General features: G+C 36.8%; 1 protein-coding gene and 1 long non-coding RNA gene across 2 annotated transcripts in view; one reads left to right on the top strand and one right to left on the bottom strand.

Annotated features, from left to right (window-relative positions):
• The window catches only part of calcr (calcitonin receptor), a 50,946-nt gene extending 39,119 nt beyond the window's left edge, over positions 1 to 11,827 (top strand). The window contains exons 17-22 of the mRNA XM_088404728.1: positions 1,428 to 1,581; positions 2,703 to 2,763; positions 2,879 to 2,945; positions 3,078 to 3,296; positions 5,676 to 5,717; positions 7,825 to 11,827. Coding sequence (XP_088260854.1) covers positions 1,428 to 1,581; positions 2,703 to 2,763; positions 2,879 to 2,945; positions 3,078 to 3,296; positions 5,676 to 5,717; positions 7,825 to 8,037 — 756 coding nt within the window. The 3' untranslated portion in view covers positions 8,038 to 11,827. The remainder of the gene's footprint in view (positions 1 to 1,427; positions 1,582 to 2,702; positions 2,764 to 2,878; positions 2,946 to 3,077; positions 3,297 to 5,675; positions 5,718 to 7,824) is intronic.
• The window catches only part of LOC148406457 (uncharacterized), a 43,138-nt gene extending 28,393 nt beyond the window's left edge, over positions 1 to 14,745 (bottom strand). Inside the window, exons 1-2 of the long non-coding RNA XR_015863967.1 lie at positions 14,603 to 14,745; positions 2,625 to 2,732 (exon numbers count right to left, since the gene is read on the bottom strand). This is a non-coding gene — a long non-coding RNA (uncharacterized LOC148406457). The remainder of the gene's footprint in view (positions 1 to 2,624; positions 2,733 to 14,602) is intronic.
• Between the last annotated feature and the right edge of the window lie 2,001 nt (positions 14,746 to 16,746).

Genomic DNA, 16,746 nt, shown 5'->3' with positions numbered 1-16,746 from the left:
ATGCCTTACTCCCAGGACAACACATAAATAAACCTTTTAGGAACTAATCCTCTTTGGAATAAGTCAAAGATGTTATTCAGTTCTCAAAATCGTCTTGACCAATCTACCAAGAAAATCTATATGCATTTTCAAACTAATTAGTGAAATTAGTGTGCCTGTTTTTCCATCACTCGGCTACGTTTTGCCGCGAGAGCTTCACAATTTCCGAGCAGAAAGAAAGAGGACACGAGGAGAATAGACGAACAAGATCCGCCGCGGCTTGATTTGCAAAGCAGAACATGGTCTGTGACGCCAGACATATCTTGAAATTCAAAAAAGCTTCACAAGGGAAAATCTACATTCTTTTTCGAGTCCACTAAAGTGGGATTAAGTGAGAAGGACATTTGTGTCAAAGGTTGGAGCAGGGTGAGTGATTCTTGTCTGTTCGGGACAAATAATAGAAGAAAAAGAAATGTTGAGAAGCAATTAGTTGTTTTGTCAAAAACAGGAGAACCCATTTTTACTCAAAAAAAAAAAGCTAGCCATCCATTTGGAGCTTTCCCTGCTGACTGAAGTAGATTTTGACTTGAAGTAAATATGTAAGAGCTTTGTGACAGATTTCAATTCAATCGATAGGATCAAAGTATAAATTGGACGAATTCACAGGAATAAGCCGAGTGTAATTAGAGCATCGGCAGAGCACAAGCAGATAAGGCTGACGAGATAATATGCCGCTCGATCGCAATGTGAATTATAATGCTAATAAAGTCATCCACTTGAAATGCAGTGGATAGGAAAAGTCTACACACCCAGCTTCAAATTGTCATGCAAAACCATTAGACCATTTTTTTTTTACCTACTTTTGTCACCTGTAACATGAGCAACCCAGCTAAAAAAAAAAAAAGAAAGAAAAATGTTTTTTTTTGTCTCTAAATAGACTACAATCAGATTGGCTAGATCCAATCAGCAGACATTTTATTCATTTTTTTTACTTTGAATGGTTAACGCCCACTTTCTGCATGTTTAATGTTCTTCGTTATTGTTGTTGTTTCTGGGGTAAAATACACAAATAAATCAGTGATCGGTTGTAAAGTCAAATTTTAAAGATCAATCAGTGACATTGTCAATAGGTTTCACATCATATCTTTATGCCAAAATGTTTGACTTTTTTGAGGATTCTGTGTATTGAATTCTTATCATTGTTTATGAAAGAAAACAACAGGAAAAAAAATCGGCGATTGACTGGCTGAAATGTCAAAATTCACGGATTGATCAATGACGTCGTTGATTGGATTTGCATCATGCCACATAATTACGAACTTTCTTTTTAAAAGGGGTTAGTTCTCTTCCATTTTCTGGATATTGCATGTTTAGCATTGTTTTGGAAAAAAAAAGAAAAAAATTCCATGCCAAAATTTACCAATGGTTATGTTTTTTTTTTTTTCCAGGTAGGCTGCAAGGTGTTGCACTTCTTGCACATGTACATGCTGGGGTGCAACTATTTCTGGATGCTCTGCGAAGGAATCTATCTGCACACGCTCATCGTGGTGGCTGTTTTTGCAGAGGAGCAGCATTTGCACTGGTACTACCTCCTCGGCTGGGGTGAGTCCCCCTCCCTGCCTTTCGAGGCGACCTTTTCTTTTTTCAAATGCTGTCTGTGCAAACAATATGGTGGTAAGTGGAACCTCTATAAAACCTGGGTCAAAATAACCCAACATGGGTCGAAAAAGGGACCAACCCATCTTTTGGGAGTATTTTTTACACCCATAGTTGGATTAAACCAATGATCATTAAACAAGCCATTTTGGGATTGTTTTCAACAAAACAACCTAATTTGGGGGGGGGGGGGGGTGATTTATTTGTGCGTGTAGCCAACGTTTTGGTTCAAATAATGAAGGCAGAAATTGGGTTGTTTTTTTGACAGCAGTCCAAAAACTGTCTTGACAGTGAACTTGAATTTTTGGCTCTTTAGGTCATAAATGAAAATGTAAATTTGGAATGTATCTTTTTGTACAGCTTTTATATTTTTTTTAATGGTGAAAATATACCAAAAATGTATACACTAAACATTTGGGTTAGAATAAAAACGCGACTGACGTTTGGGTCAGTTTTAAAACAATAATGAGTCAAAGGGGGACCAATTGATATTTGGATCAATATCTCAACTTTTTTCAGTTTTTAGAGTGAATGTTCAAAAGTAATCATATTTGTGAAATTTTTACAATGGGGTATGAGCAGTTAATCCCTTTTAAAATGTATTAAAGCGTGTCAAATTGACTCAAGTAGCATTTGGTCCCTCGGTTATTTTTGACTAATGATCTAATTTTTGACTGATCTAATATAGGAGTGTTTTGTGGTTTCAATGGTTCTTAAAATGGTCTTCGTGGACCTGGCTGCAGGCGTCCATGAAAAAATTTAGGTGTTTTGGAACAGATTGAGTTCATCTTTTAACAGTTACAGATTTGTGCCTTGTTTGGCTTAGTCTTTGCTTTTTGGCGCCGCCTCTGGCCGCTGTTGATAGTGCATTTTGTGGCGGCGAAGGACAGTGTGGAATCATTTGGGAGCAGTTAGTTTTTTTAATTAAAGAGAATACATAAACACAGAATTCCTCAGCACCGTAGAATGGATGTGTGAAAAGTACTTACTGCTCACTGTTGCCTTGATGATAAATGGAAGCGATTCCCTTGAGCCCTAATGCGCCTGGCATCTTTTCATTCTTCAAGGTTTTCCACTGGTGCCTGCATCCATCCATGCTGTAGCAAGAACAACATATTTTGATGACAAGTCAGTACGATGCCAAACCTGCCAGCATATGAGATACATGTTTTTATTTTTTTTTATTTTTGAGTGTGTATTCATGTACGCTTTGGACTTGTGTGTTTTTCAACTCTTTTGGAAGCTGCTGGATGAGTGTGGAAACACATCTGCTTTATGCAGTCCACGGTCCTATAGTGGCGGCTCTCCTTGTAAGTCTGTTCTATTTATAGCCCGGCGTCGCAGTAGATTGTCAAAGAAACGCACGCCGGCTTATGGCGACGCTCATTTGCATTTTCCGAGACTCCGTAAATCCTCTGCGAACGATCCTTTCTTTTCCGCAGGTGAATCTCTTCTTCTTGCTCAACATCATCAGGGTGCTGGTCACCAAGCTGAGGGACACGCATCGCGCCGAGTCCAACATGTACATGAAGGCCGTGAGAGCCACGCTGATCCTGGTGCCCCTTCTGGGAATACAATTTGTCATTTTTCCCTGGAGGCCGGAGAACAAGCTGGCGGGGGAGGTCTACGAGTGCATCATGCACATACTCATGCACTATCAGGTGCGGAGACCTCACGCCGCGCCCAGGCCGCGCCCCCGTGAAGTTGCCGCCTCGAAATGATGATTAATTGGTAAAACGGGTCGCTAAGTTGGCTGAGTTCAGTAAGCGGCTACAAACTCAATGTCATGGAGCAAATAGGGAGAAAGTCATTTAAGTCGTCACGCACTTTACGTTCGCTTTAACAGGGTAGATAGATTTTGCTTACTGTGTTAATTTTGGAAATTGCTGAATAAGTCTTTTCGGGGTGCTTGACGTTTTAATTTGAATGTGTTTAGCATTAATAGACATTCGGCGGAAAAAAAGCACAAAACTCATTCAATTCCAAAGACGTACGTTTACATTTAAGTCCAGGCATTCAATCTCACATACTTATTGATATATTATATTATTATATTATATATTATATCAGTGGTCATGTCAGGAGATAATCACGTGTCTTGTAGGAGTACTTCAGACAGGTGTTTCCTAATGTGTGCATATATATATATATATATATATATATATATATATATATACAGTGGTACCTCGGTACTCGACCATAATCCGTTCCGAGGTGGTGGTTGAGCACCGATTTGTTCGAACACCGAAACAATTTTTCCCATAAGAAATAATGGAAACTATTTTAATCCGTTTTTACCATTAAGAAAAATACCTAAAATATTATAAGAACATGTATCTAAACAACAATGAGGACGTAAATGTGCACAAGCGGTACATGATAAAGATATATAAAGCATTATTAAGCATTTTGTATAATTTACTTACGTTTTGGAGAGTGGCTGATGGCATACGGGAATGGATGCGGCGAGGACGGGAGGGAGGGTTAATCCTTGGAAGGGGAATCCCCTTTCATTGCCTTTGCTTACTAATTGCTGTCACTCCCATTGCAACATCAGCTTTCTTTAACACTTCCTTATGCTTCAAGATAGTGGAAATGGTTGACTTTGCCATTTCGTACTTCGATGCGAGGTCGGACACCCGTAGACCACTTTCATATTCTGCTATTATTTCTTTCTTCCGTTCGATAGTGGTCCTCACTGTTTTTCTCTTTGCCTTCCCCTTATCACTATCTCTCTTAGGACCCATCACTAAGGGCTAGCGCAACAGAAAAAAGTTGAAAATTGGGAAGAAATACGTACTCAAACAAACTGCGTAAGCCTTACTCCGTTGGCGGTCTGAGTTGAACTGGCGCTTGAACTGGCCGAAAAGAGCCGAGGAGCGCGTTCGGGTCGGCCGAAAAGAGCCGAGGAGCGCGTTCGGCTCGGCTCGGCTCGGCTCGGCTCGGCTAGGCTAGGCTCGGCTAGGCTCGGCTAGTCGAGCACCGAAAATCTGATCGACGTCCGATGCATTACCTACTTGATTTTTTTGGTCGAGCACCGATTTGGTCGAGTAAAGAGGCGTTCAAAGACCGAGGTACCACTGTATATATATATATAATTTTTTTTTCAATGTTTCAATTACAATATTAAGTGTTTTGCTGAAGGAAAAAAAATGGATGGTACTATATGAGTTAAACAATAAAAAAATAGACAGTGACAAGTAAACGGTTAATTGTTTACGTTAGGTAGTGAATTACTAAAGTAATCATTTACATTAGGTAATAAGTAACAAAGTACTTGATTACTTTTGTAGTTAAGTGGGAAAATAATTGATAGATTTGGTGTTTTTGTAACAAGTAATCTAACTTGAAAAGTCATTAATTACTTTGGCAAATTAATTTCTAAAGTAACTGCTAACTTTAGTACCTAAAGTATTCTAATCTATTTGTAAAGTAAATGATTACTTGAGGTACTATAGTTAGGTACTTTAGCACTACTTTAATAATTTAAGTTAGTATTTTAACCCTTGATTGCATAAGGTACAAAAGTAATCAATTACTCTAGAATTTCAATTTACTTTTGATAGGTCTAGGGATTAAAAATAATCCATTAATTTTGTTACAAATGTACTCATTGATGAGTACTCATTGATGAGCACTTAAGTACATAAAGTGATGGATTAGGCAATTAAAAACTAATGTAGTAAATTACTTTAGGTACTTAAGTATTCAAGCAATTTAAGCAATTGATTTAGACCTTATTTCATTTACTACCAGCTATTTTTAGACCTTCGTTTATCCAAACTCTTGTAATAAATATTCTAAAATAAAAATAAGTATCTGGGATTAAATGTCTGACATTTAAAGGACATAAAAAATATACAGTACATATAATATTTAGGATTGAATGAGTCAATCTAGAAATTAACTTAATGCAATTTACCACGGTTATAAGGTGCTGGAGAAAAGTTTAATTGAATTTGAAATTGTTGAGACGCAAATTTAATTAGATAAATCCGGCAATATATTGTGACGATGCTTTTTATTTTTATTTTTTGTAGGGTTTACTGGTGGCAACCATATTCTGCTTCTTCAATGGAGAGGTGAGTGATATTTGTCTTTCATAGAAAATTCCTTTAAATTAATGATATATATATATATATATATATATATATATATATATATATATATATATATATGTTCAATTTTATACAAGCAGTTAAACGGAGATCAGCCAAGATTATTCAGTGGGAGTCCCACCCTCCGTCTTTTTTTAGCTTGACCACGTCGCTACAAAGTGTGGGAAAATTCCAGTTATCTCAAACACATCGAACCTAACCACAAGCGCGGCCATAAACTAGCTCACTCAAGCCACAAACTCTCAGTCGGAAAGTGTGTGGGTGCTTGCTTGACACTTTTAGGGAGTTCAAATCTTTTTATGTGCTTTACCGGTAACTATTGATCGAAAGCATCTTAGATATCATCTACTGCTGTTCAAGCATATTTGAAGCAATAGTAAAAATTACAGTGATACTAATTAATCTTATATTAGGTTAACCAATTTCAAGGGGAAGTTTGGAGTTTTAAAATTGCTAGAAAATGTTGCCTAAATTCGCGACTTACAATTAGCCTTGTTATTACTCACATGGAAAGCACCAAATAGCAAAGCTAGCAATGCTTAGCTAAAATTAGCATTTTAAACAAGTATTTAGCCACGATTGCATATTTGTCTTATTCATAATGGTTAGTTGTGATAACAAGGAATGTTATTAGTTTGAACGTTCTTTAGGGCAGGTGCAATACATTCAAAATAAAAAAAAAGAAGGTGCTATACACAAATGCTAAGGGGAAAAAAGTAGCTAATTCCACATTGCCTCTGAATATTCTGCTTGAGTCTTTGCTATCATGCAAAAATGTTGACAAATGAGGACTATCCCAAATTAATTTTTGTAGCCATGCAATCTGATTGTGAGAGGTCATAATTTTGTTCACAAGTTCAAATAAAAATGCTAGACCTGAGCTTCAAGTTGGTAATGGCATTTCAAACTTCTTAATCTGTGCCAGCGATTTTCAGACACCTCCTTATCCTAATATTTGGGAAAAATACTCTTAGTAATTCATGGGATTAGGATCTGTAAAGACAAATAATGATGTCATTGGGATTCAACGTGTGAATTTATGAACAATCATAGACAATAAAAGGGTCCATGGGATTGAATGTTTTAGCTCTGTAAAGACATAAAATTACGTCTTTGGGATTGAATGGGATTGGATTGAATTTTTTTTAAATGTCACATGAGAATTATGCCAGAATGCGGTGCAGATTTGATATGCTCAGCATATGCAATTAAACAGAGTTGCGCACTTGTCTGTAATGAGGTCAGCTTCTCGTCAACAGGCGTTACAAAAGCAACTTCTCGTATAGCTCGCAAGAGATCCGTCTCGACAAGGTCGAGGCTAATCCAACACACTAACAGTCACCGTGGGATCAAAGTGTTTGTTTGCTTTAACTGACCAATTGTGGTCCCTTAATCAGGACATGGGCTTCTGGGGCTGTGTTCCATTCCCCCCTTTTTATTTATTTATTTATTTTTTATTTCAAGGCCAAACCGCACAACCAGCATTATGTCCACAATGGCGCCTTTGTAGTGCGAGGTCAGGGAGAGCAACAGCATTCAGGCTGTTTTTGTGATGCCAAGCGCAAAGCTCGATGTGAAGGCTCACTAAAACAATTAGTCATTTTTATCATTTGAATATTTCTTTTTTGCAGAAATGACAGTACTGGGGGTTGGTGATTTCTTTCATCTTAAATTAAATTTATATTCATTTTGCTTTTAATTTATATTAATCAATGTATATATTTTTTTTAATTAATAATTTATATGTATATATTTTTTTAATTAATATATAATATATATATATATATATATATATATATATATATATAGAGATTATATATATATATATATATATATATATATATATATATATATATATATATATATATATATATATATATATATACACACACAAAATCTATCAATTATCTCCCATTAGCTCCCATTTATATAATTTATATAAATCAAATTTCTCATTTGCGGCCTTTTGATACGTATTTTGTTGAGTCTGGTTTTGTTTGGATTCTGAAATGACTTTGGTCGATGGTTATTATAGAGAGAACACGTTGACCTCAAGTTTATGTTTGTGCAGGTGCAGGCCACTCTTAAGAGACAGTGGATGCAATATAAGACGGAGTGGGGCCAAAGACGAAAGGACCACTGTTCAATGCGCTCCACGTCATACACGGCCACCTCCATTACAGAGGTCCCTCCCTTTATGTACCACCAAGACGGCAACAGCGAACACTTTAATGGCCGCCACGAATCGGAACTGGTGGCGCTGAAATTGGGAGAGATCCCCTGAATGCCACACGATAGGTACTGAATCTCAGAGACTAGCTGGTTTAACCCTCCGGCCGTAATGCCGACGAGGGGGGCTCAAAGGGCAAACGGAAAGGTGGGGGGGTGTCACTTCTATCACTTTATTGCAGCTGCTTTGTGACAATGCCGAGACTTTTGACGTGTGGAGACGAAGAGACGGAAAAAACTGTGATGACAATGTAATCCGTTGGAAAGGATGTGACTATAATATTAAGGGGATTGTGACTAGTGAGCGACGCAAACATTTTCAATCTCACCAAAGGTTACAGGATGCTAGTCAAAGACTAGATGGGGGCGCGCTGTGTCCAAATGAGCACAGATGTGGTACCCTAACTCGCAAACACAAACAGAGGATGGAAAAAGTCCACCGTCCCCTGTTGAAATGCCAGATTCATCCAATCGCAACTTTTTCAACCGTCCTGACCGATAATATGAGTGATATTTCTCTTATGTTTTGAGAGGACTAAAATTGAACCAATGAGATCATGCGGTTGCATAAGTGTACACACCCTCTACTGCGCTGTGCTCAGAATTAGCCTATCACATTCTACCATGTTAAATGGAAGCTAGTGCACACTTTTCACCATTTAATACGCCAAATTTCAATGTTTTAGTCGGATATTTAATAGGTATCTACAGTGATATCTCTACTTATGAGCGCTTCTTGTTACAAAAAATCATCTGCAGGAAAAACATTGTCTCTAGTTGCGAAAGAAAATTCAGGATACGAAAGGCGACATTGTTGGCGTGTAAAATTGAGACGAGACACCAACGCTTGCTCGAACAAGACTGTAAACACACCTCGCGATGTCTATTTCTTACAGTTTTTGATGCATTTTTACAATGTATTAATATGCCAGCTGAGCTTGTCCACTAACGAAACACAAGTTTAGTCAACTGGCTTGTACTTTTCATCTTTATACGTTTCATCCAACTGTTCATATTGTAGAACTAACAAACATAAAATAAAACATTAGCTACAGCTAACATTGTACATATTCACATAAAAACACATACGTAACATACCGCTTTGGGCTGTCGCGTCTGACGTTAGCATCGTTAGCACATCGTTAGTACTTTAGCTAATGTGCTGAATGATGTCACACAGGAAGCACGTCGCATGACCACAAACTAAACTTACATGCTCAAAATGATCCAAAGACAAATTTCATTGCTCCCGTGGATTTGTAAATGATGCTGAGATCACTGGAAATGTAAAATAACAACGTAAAAATAAAAACAACCTAAAAAGGTCTCTTTCTTCACCAGCACAACAGCACCATCTCAAGGCAAACAAGTGAACTGCATCTATATTGTCAATTGCTACAATTAATATGATTAATTTAAAGGGTTCAGGAGAATTTTTTTTTATTATTTTTTACATTATATATTTTGATTATTAAGCATTAATGTAGTTTTAATATGTATTTGTTACAATTTTTTATATATGTTTACAATTTCTTTGTATTATTTAGAGAATCTAGGAGCATTATATGGGGCTTGGAACGGATTAGGCTATTTACATCTAAAAAGAAGCTCTACTTAGGAAACATTCACGTACGAAATTACTTCCGGGTACAAATTAATTTCGGAAGTAGAGGTTCCACTGTACTAACTCTGCCTTAACTTGAGTTTGAGTGTAATTCATTAAATTAGATTTGCAATTTTACAGCCACATTCTGTGTTATAAGGGAGTGTGCATACTTTTGCAACCATATCTTAATTGTGTATTTTTAGTTGACCCGTTCAAATGATTAAAAAAAAAAAAAACGTTGTACAGAGGTTAAGAACAACAAAAAAAATTGTTTTGTTATGATTTTTCTTGGGATTTTAACAGGGGTGTGTAGACTTTTTCTTCACTGTGTACAGGAACAACAAACCAGCATCACCAGTCTGGTCACATGCCACGAAAAAAAATACATGTCTGAAACTCTGGAATTGTGTACATAGAAATTTGATTTTAAAAATGAATATTTTGTTTTTCTATTAATATTTTATCACCATTTCGCATTCCTCTGAGTGCAGTGCTCCATGATTGGTCTGTGATGCTGTGCACAAATTGCACTGCTGTGTTGGTTTTTTTTTTTGTTTGTTTTTTTTGCTGATGCTCAACATCGCAGGCCTGAGAATCGAGCGTGAGCTTAATGTGCAAAAAAAGGCATACAAAACATAAAATAGTGAAATATACTGTCATCCAGAAAAACAGGAACGGTGAGGCCGGGCGGGGAAAGGGAGGGCACATTTGGCTTTGCTTCAAAAGATAAATATGAAGTAAGAGTTCAACAGTTCAGCTTTTATTTCCAGATATTTACATGTACTGTAAGTACTGTAAATACTGTAAGTACATGTGATTGAATGTGCAGACTGTAAAGACGTGTAATTACGTCTTTGGGATTGAAATTGCAGGCTATTCTCAGGTACATCTTTACCCTAATATTTGAAAAAAAACATACTGTCTCGATTCTGTAAAGACAGGTAATCTTTGAGATTTAAAGAGTTTATCAAAAGGCCAGAATTTGCCCCCAAAATTACAGCGATCCGCCGCAGAAATTGCAGGACACCAAAAACATATCAGCTACAAAATGAATTTAGGAATATTTAAATATGTTTTAGCAACCAATTTGAAGAAAGGTGCAATCAAACTATGGGGGATCGTGCAGCAAGGAAAAGAACCCCCCCAAAAAGTCTCAAATTTCTAAGCCAGGGGTCAGCAATCTTTTACATTAAGAAGAGCCATTTTGACCTTGCTCGGGCACTCCTACAAGACACATTATTGGCTCATGACTGGCGTGACCATCGACAGGAGGAAAGGAGTTGTAATGTACTACAGCCCCAACTCCAATGGTCGCACCGGGAGCCAAGACACGCCTCTTGTAGGAGTGGCCGAGAGCGGTGTTTCCTAAGGAAATCACAAGCTGCGAGGAGGAGCAGAGCAAGACAGCGGCGGCGGACATGAAAGGAAGCGTTGAAAATGTGTTTCCTACCTTTCTTTTGTAATAAATTGGAATTTCAAGGGTAAACTCTTGATTGTTATCATGTTTGGTCAGCTACAAGCTTCACTCTAATTAGACTTCCGGGCGACGCTAATATAATCGTGGCTCTCTGTGAGACTACAGCCAAACGGATGGGAATGAAAAGGGACAGCAGTACAATTATTGTATAAGGTTTAATAATTTAAGATTAAGTAAAATATGTGTACTGCAGTCGTTTGACGTCCGAGGAGTGCCCGTGGCAAATGAATTTATAGTTAACTCGTCCGTGTGACCTTCAAAGCGTCTCTTTGCAATATTGCTTTTTTTTTTTTTTTAAAGGAGGAAAAAATCTGCAATTTATTGAGGACGCTATAGGGGATGCGTAAAGTAGCGAGGGAAATAATATATTCTTATGATAATTATGATAATGGGGCTAGTGGGAGAGTGGAATCGGACGGAATCAGTTGGATGTTAGCAACCAGAGGAGTTGCTTACAGCAGCCAAGGTTGTACCACATTATTTTCCTGAAAAGAAGCAAGCAGACCGAACCAACATCTGAATCCATCCGTGTTTACAATCAGGGGCATTAAGATGAGATTTATTCTGTATTATGAATGCTTCATGCGCTCTAGTTATCTGTGGTTTTCTTATTTTCCCATTTACGTTCTATGTCATACAGCTTTTAGTGGCTTTCGTGTTAACTGCTTTTTACCTTCTTGGTGAGCAGACTGACCTAAAGTTTGAGTCCATCCTTGTTCTCACGTAAGGGCATTCATTCTGCATTAAAAATTCTTCAAATGCTTTTGTTTTTGATATTCAGTCATATCTTACTTTGAAAACTAATGCTTTAAATCTGAAAGGCCGTGCTCTGTTTCCGTTTTCTGTTTATACCTTCTCGAAACTGAACTCTCGCATCACGTTTCATGTCCCGTCGCACCAAACGCGTCCTATAGATGTCGCCCTATCACCTCATCACACAAACGTCATTGACTATCATTCAAATGCGTCACTTGTTAAGCCGTCCATGCAGTTGATTATTCATTTTCCCAAACCACGGAGAGCCGCAACACATGGATGAACGAGCCGCAAGTTGCCGACCCCTGTTCTAGACTATTTGTCTATCCATAGACCTAAACCCTATAGAACATGCATTTTATCTGCAGTGAATACTTAAAAATACTTTAAAATGAACAACCTAGATTTTGTTCCCCTTCTCTCCATTTAAATAACTAAAAAGCTGAATTGTTGCTCATTGTCTCATATTTATTGTCAAACTCAAATAGGACCAATGTCCTTTAAAAAGGGAGACACCACTCTTGGTTCAAGGAGGATTCAAACATTAAAAAAAAAAAAAAAAACGTTTTAAAAGCTTTATCATACGCCACATTGCAGAAATGCGAGCCCCTTTTTTACAATGTATTTTGTTGCAGGTTAGAAAGAAGATAGTGACAATCAATCTTAGCGAATGACGTTCATTCTGTGATGATAAAGTACAATACATTGACAAAAGTATTGATTTTAGTATGTTTGTCATTTATTTTCAATGAGAATTTGTTGGAGATGAGAGCTTGTCTGTACATTTTGTGTATATGTGGAAGTTGCCACGCTTGTATAGCGTCTATGATTTCTGCACTGTGACACCAGTTTGGTGGATTCCCCGTGGCTCGTTTTGTTCCCGTCTCTCTCGGCTTCGACTGCAAATGTGCTGGTAAAAAAAAAAATGTATTTTCTAAAAGCTTGACTGACTGAAGTTTTTCCATCATCTGTAGGGACATTAGCTGTTTTTTTTTTCCCATGCTGCCTTTCATCATACGCAAAGAAGTGAAAGAAGAGTGTAAATTACAGCAGTTATGATTAAAAGAGATATTTGGCATATTTTCCAAATGCAGTGCAGTGGTGCCTTCAGATAAGAGTTTAAGAAGTACTTTTATCTCAAATCAGATTTGCCAATTGAAATGAATGGAAATAACGTTGATCCATTCCAGGCTTCGAGAAAAATCTGCATAAAAACAAATTAATGTTGTTGTTTTTTGTTTTTTTTTAATAGCAAACTTCACTATAATATTGAAATGAATAAAAACATTGCTGGTGTTCTGGAGAATCCTGGAGACCCCAGATATGGCAATTTTGTACAAATTGAGCACGCGATTTTCAGCGTGTTTGATTGGTTGCTAATTTGCAAAATTACATGTGGACTCACTATTAGTATACTTTTTTTAAAATATGAATTCAGTCAAAATGTGACTTATGAGGATTTGGCTCAACATAATGTTTTAATATCTCATAAACAATGCAAAGAATCTAACTTGTCTATCATGATTAATCAACTGCAAAATTGTCTTGTTCTGTGACTTCGCCACCGGGGGCAGTATAATGAAATCATGTACACAAATTCTTATAGAAAAAAAATCTTAATTTCTACATGGAGAACCAAACACAGAATAAAAAAATCCATTAGAAAAAATACAGAAGATTTGAAGATGTATTAACAAAATAACCTAAAAAAATGCTTCCCTTTATTTTTGTAACAACTTTTGTAACTATACGTCAGTAGCCCAAAATAAATCACACTATGAAAAAATAAAAAATATCCAAACCATGAAAAACCAAAAAGTGGCTTAAGTGAGGGCTGGTTTTGGAAAAATGTGCATCTGGCTTGCTTTTCAAATTCATTTCCAAACAATAATCTAAAATTTAAAAATATTCCAAAGTCAAATGAATTCAGTGGTGATTAAAGTGTTAAGAAAAGTTTGTTAAGTGACTCACAATCCGTCTTATATTTAACTGATTTCCTATAGTTATATTTTCTGTTTACATGTGTTGCTGCACCATTTGTGTTCTCTTCCTTAAAGCTTAAAAAAAATCTGTTCATTAGTCCAACATTTCCATTTTAAAATTTGCCCTCATGCATTAGCATTAAGCTAGCAGACTTTACCGCAAATTCATGCGGATTTTTGAAATACACAATGTGTACTTTTTAAAGGCCTGTTTTGTTTGACATGAAACTTTCAACAGAATTGTTCCAAAGTGCAAAAACTCAAGTGCCTTGCGTCTCAAAGCGCCGTTGGGCTATATATCAATATTTATTCTTTGATGCTAAAAGCCCCTTTCATATCTTCGGCGCATGCATATGATGGCAGGTGAAAACTGACTGCCAGTTCTTCCGAACACCTCAAGTCGCAGTTGTTATCGTACTCAAGGCGCCACATTCATTTCTTTTATGCCAATAATTTCTGCCTTGCTAGAGACGCCGGAGTAAAATATGCAATTTCAGGCTCGGCTGCATCCTAATGACTCCGCCAAAAGAAGAAGACAAACCATCCTCCTTTCAATTCATTCACTGGTCCTATGAGCTTGATGAGGTGATGATGATGATGAAAATGATGAAGTTTGACGCCTGTGGAGATGCATCTTCATTGCTCCGATAAATATTGTCTCCGGCATAGCAAAAAAAAAATCTCGGAACAGATCTTATATAATAATATTTGATTCAAATTGTATGCAAAGTGTTTGGCGCATGACGGCTTAGAAGCAGGACACAACGAGGAGGAAATCTCCATAATCGCATGCACGTACCCCGTCATCATGTTTTGTTTTTGCTGGAGACGGATGGACGAATGGGAACGGAGTTCCGCGGGAAGTCACAGCGTGGACGTTGTTGTGAGGTGGAAACGTCAGGCAAATGTCAGCGCTCAGCTTGCTCTGGCATTTGATGGAGCCTCCTGATGGCTTCTGTGTGGCGCCAACCTGCAGAAAATTGCCAATAAAAGTCATCTTGAGCCGCTGAAGAACAAAAATGGAATTTTACCAAGCAGTCCACCTGAGTCCGTGTAAAGAATTGCTTGTTTTGGGGCCGCTATGTTAAAGATTGGATGTGTAGCTCTAATAGGGAGCAATTTGAGTCAAATGAAAACAAGTTCATGTTTGCAGGAAATCAGCTTCTGGGTGCATAATTTGTGCCAACAAGCTAAATGACCTTTTGCAATAAACTGCGGATCTAATTAGCCACTGGATGGCCGAGAATCGAAATGAGGGCAGAGCACAAATGGGTTTGTTGGCTTTCAAGTTCGTGTGTCATGCACATTATTAAAAAGAAAAAGAGCTCAAAAGTTTGGAATTTCAATTCAAATGCTCTCAAATTCAAGGAGGTGGAGAAATTCAAGATGTTCAGTTCAGTTGGGAAATGAAAGTCGTTCCGGCTCAAAGTATCATCCACATCATTAAGGTAAAAGAGAAAATACAGAAGAATCTGAATTATAAAACATATTGTGTTTTGTTTCGCACTTTGTGCTGTCAAGAAATTAAAAAGAGATCAATTCAGATAATTAATCAATCTATTTTTAATCTCACCTAAAAAAAACATGAGAAAGACAATTGTTTTGTTTACACAGACTTAATGCCTTAATTGTGCAGTGTATCAAAGCAAATTTTGCCACTAAAATGAATATTAAAAGCATTTATACTTATACCCCTAAAAAACTGTCAATTAATAAAAAAAGCTATATATTGAACCTACATAAAAAAGAGAAGATTAGAAAAGACATGTATGTACTGTACCTTGACTAAGGTTATGTGACTAAGCTTGCTTTTTTAAAATAATTGCTCATTTATCCATAATATGGTAATTATATAATTCTTCGAAATAACACCGTTTAGAAAAAATGAGTAAACGGAGTGATATATAAATGCAATTTTTAATTACCGTATTTTCCGCACTATAAGGCGCACCTAAAAGCCTTAATTTTTTTGAAAAAGCTGATGGTGCGTCTTATAATCAGGTGCACCTTATATATGGATCAATATTGAAATTGGGATTGGTAGATGGGGAATGAAGTGATAAAGTTAATTTTACCTGTTTCTTTTGTGTGTTTCAAGTTGAACAAGGTTGCTCATTTTGACATTGAGTTATGATACTATTGAGAGTTTAGTGTTATTATTAGAGTTATTATTGTTATTGAGTATTACTTTATTGTGATTGAAAAAGTTTTAAAATATGTCATTAATTGAGGGTGCACCTTATAGTGCGGAAAATACGGTATTTGATCAATTGTAACACACCACACGTTTTTGTTTTGTTACAAGATAATTCAATTTATTCATGACGTCAGTGACTTATGCATTAATCTACAATTCAGAAAAAGGGGAAAAAAATAAATAAATGAATAGAGGGTGGCTTGAAACCTTTGCCTGTACATCGAAAACCAACTTAACACTTTAAAAGGCCAACTTATTTGGCATAATAACTTGACATTGTGTAAGAATTTTACTTGGAAGTGAATTCAACTCATTAAACCTTTTCTTATACATGGTGTGCTTGTTATGCATTAAAAAAAAAAAAAAAAACGCTTAAGGATGTTAGTTTTTACAAATTTTGATTTTTTTTTGTATTAATCTGATTTACTGTGGACTAGAGAACATATTTCTGAGATTTTTGAAGAAAATAGAAGGAACTAATAGATTGGCGGGTTATTATTTATTTGTATTATTTTATTTCATTGCCCAATGTTCTTTTTTGACCTTTTTTGGCAACCATGAAAGTCCACATTGAGTCGTCTTTATTTTTTTGGTAGGGGATCAGGGTGGGGAGACAAATGTCCAGAGTCATTATGCATAAACGTATGGCGGCTTGCATAATGTGCGAGGCGGGGCTCCCCCGCTGGGCTCGGCGTGGAGGCTTCAAAGAAAGAACCCAAATCAAAATCTTTGCTCGCTCCCGCTAG

This window comes from Hippichthys cyanospilos, chromosome 21, assembly GCF_059441005.1.
Source record: "Hippichthys cyanospilos isolate Australia breed blue-spotted pipefish chromosome 21, RoL_Hcya_1.0, whole genome shotgun sequence".
Taxonomy (NCBI): domain Eukaryota; kingdom Metazoa; phylum Chordata; class Actinopteri; order Syngnathiformes; family Syngnathidae; genus Hippichthys; species Hippichthys cyanospilos.
Note: the sequence above shows the minus strand (reverse complement) of the source record. Positions and strands in the feature narration are given on the sequence as shown.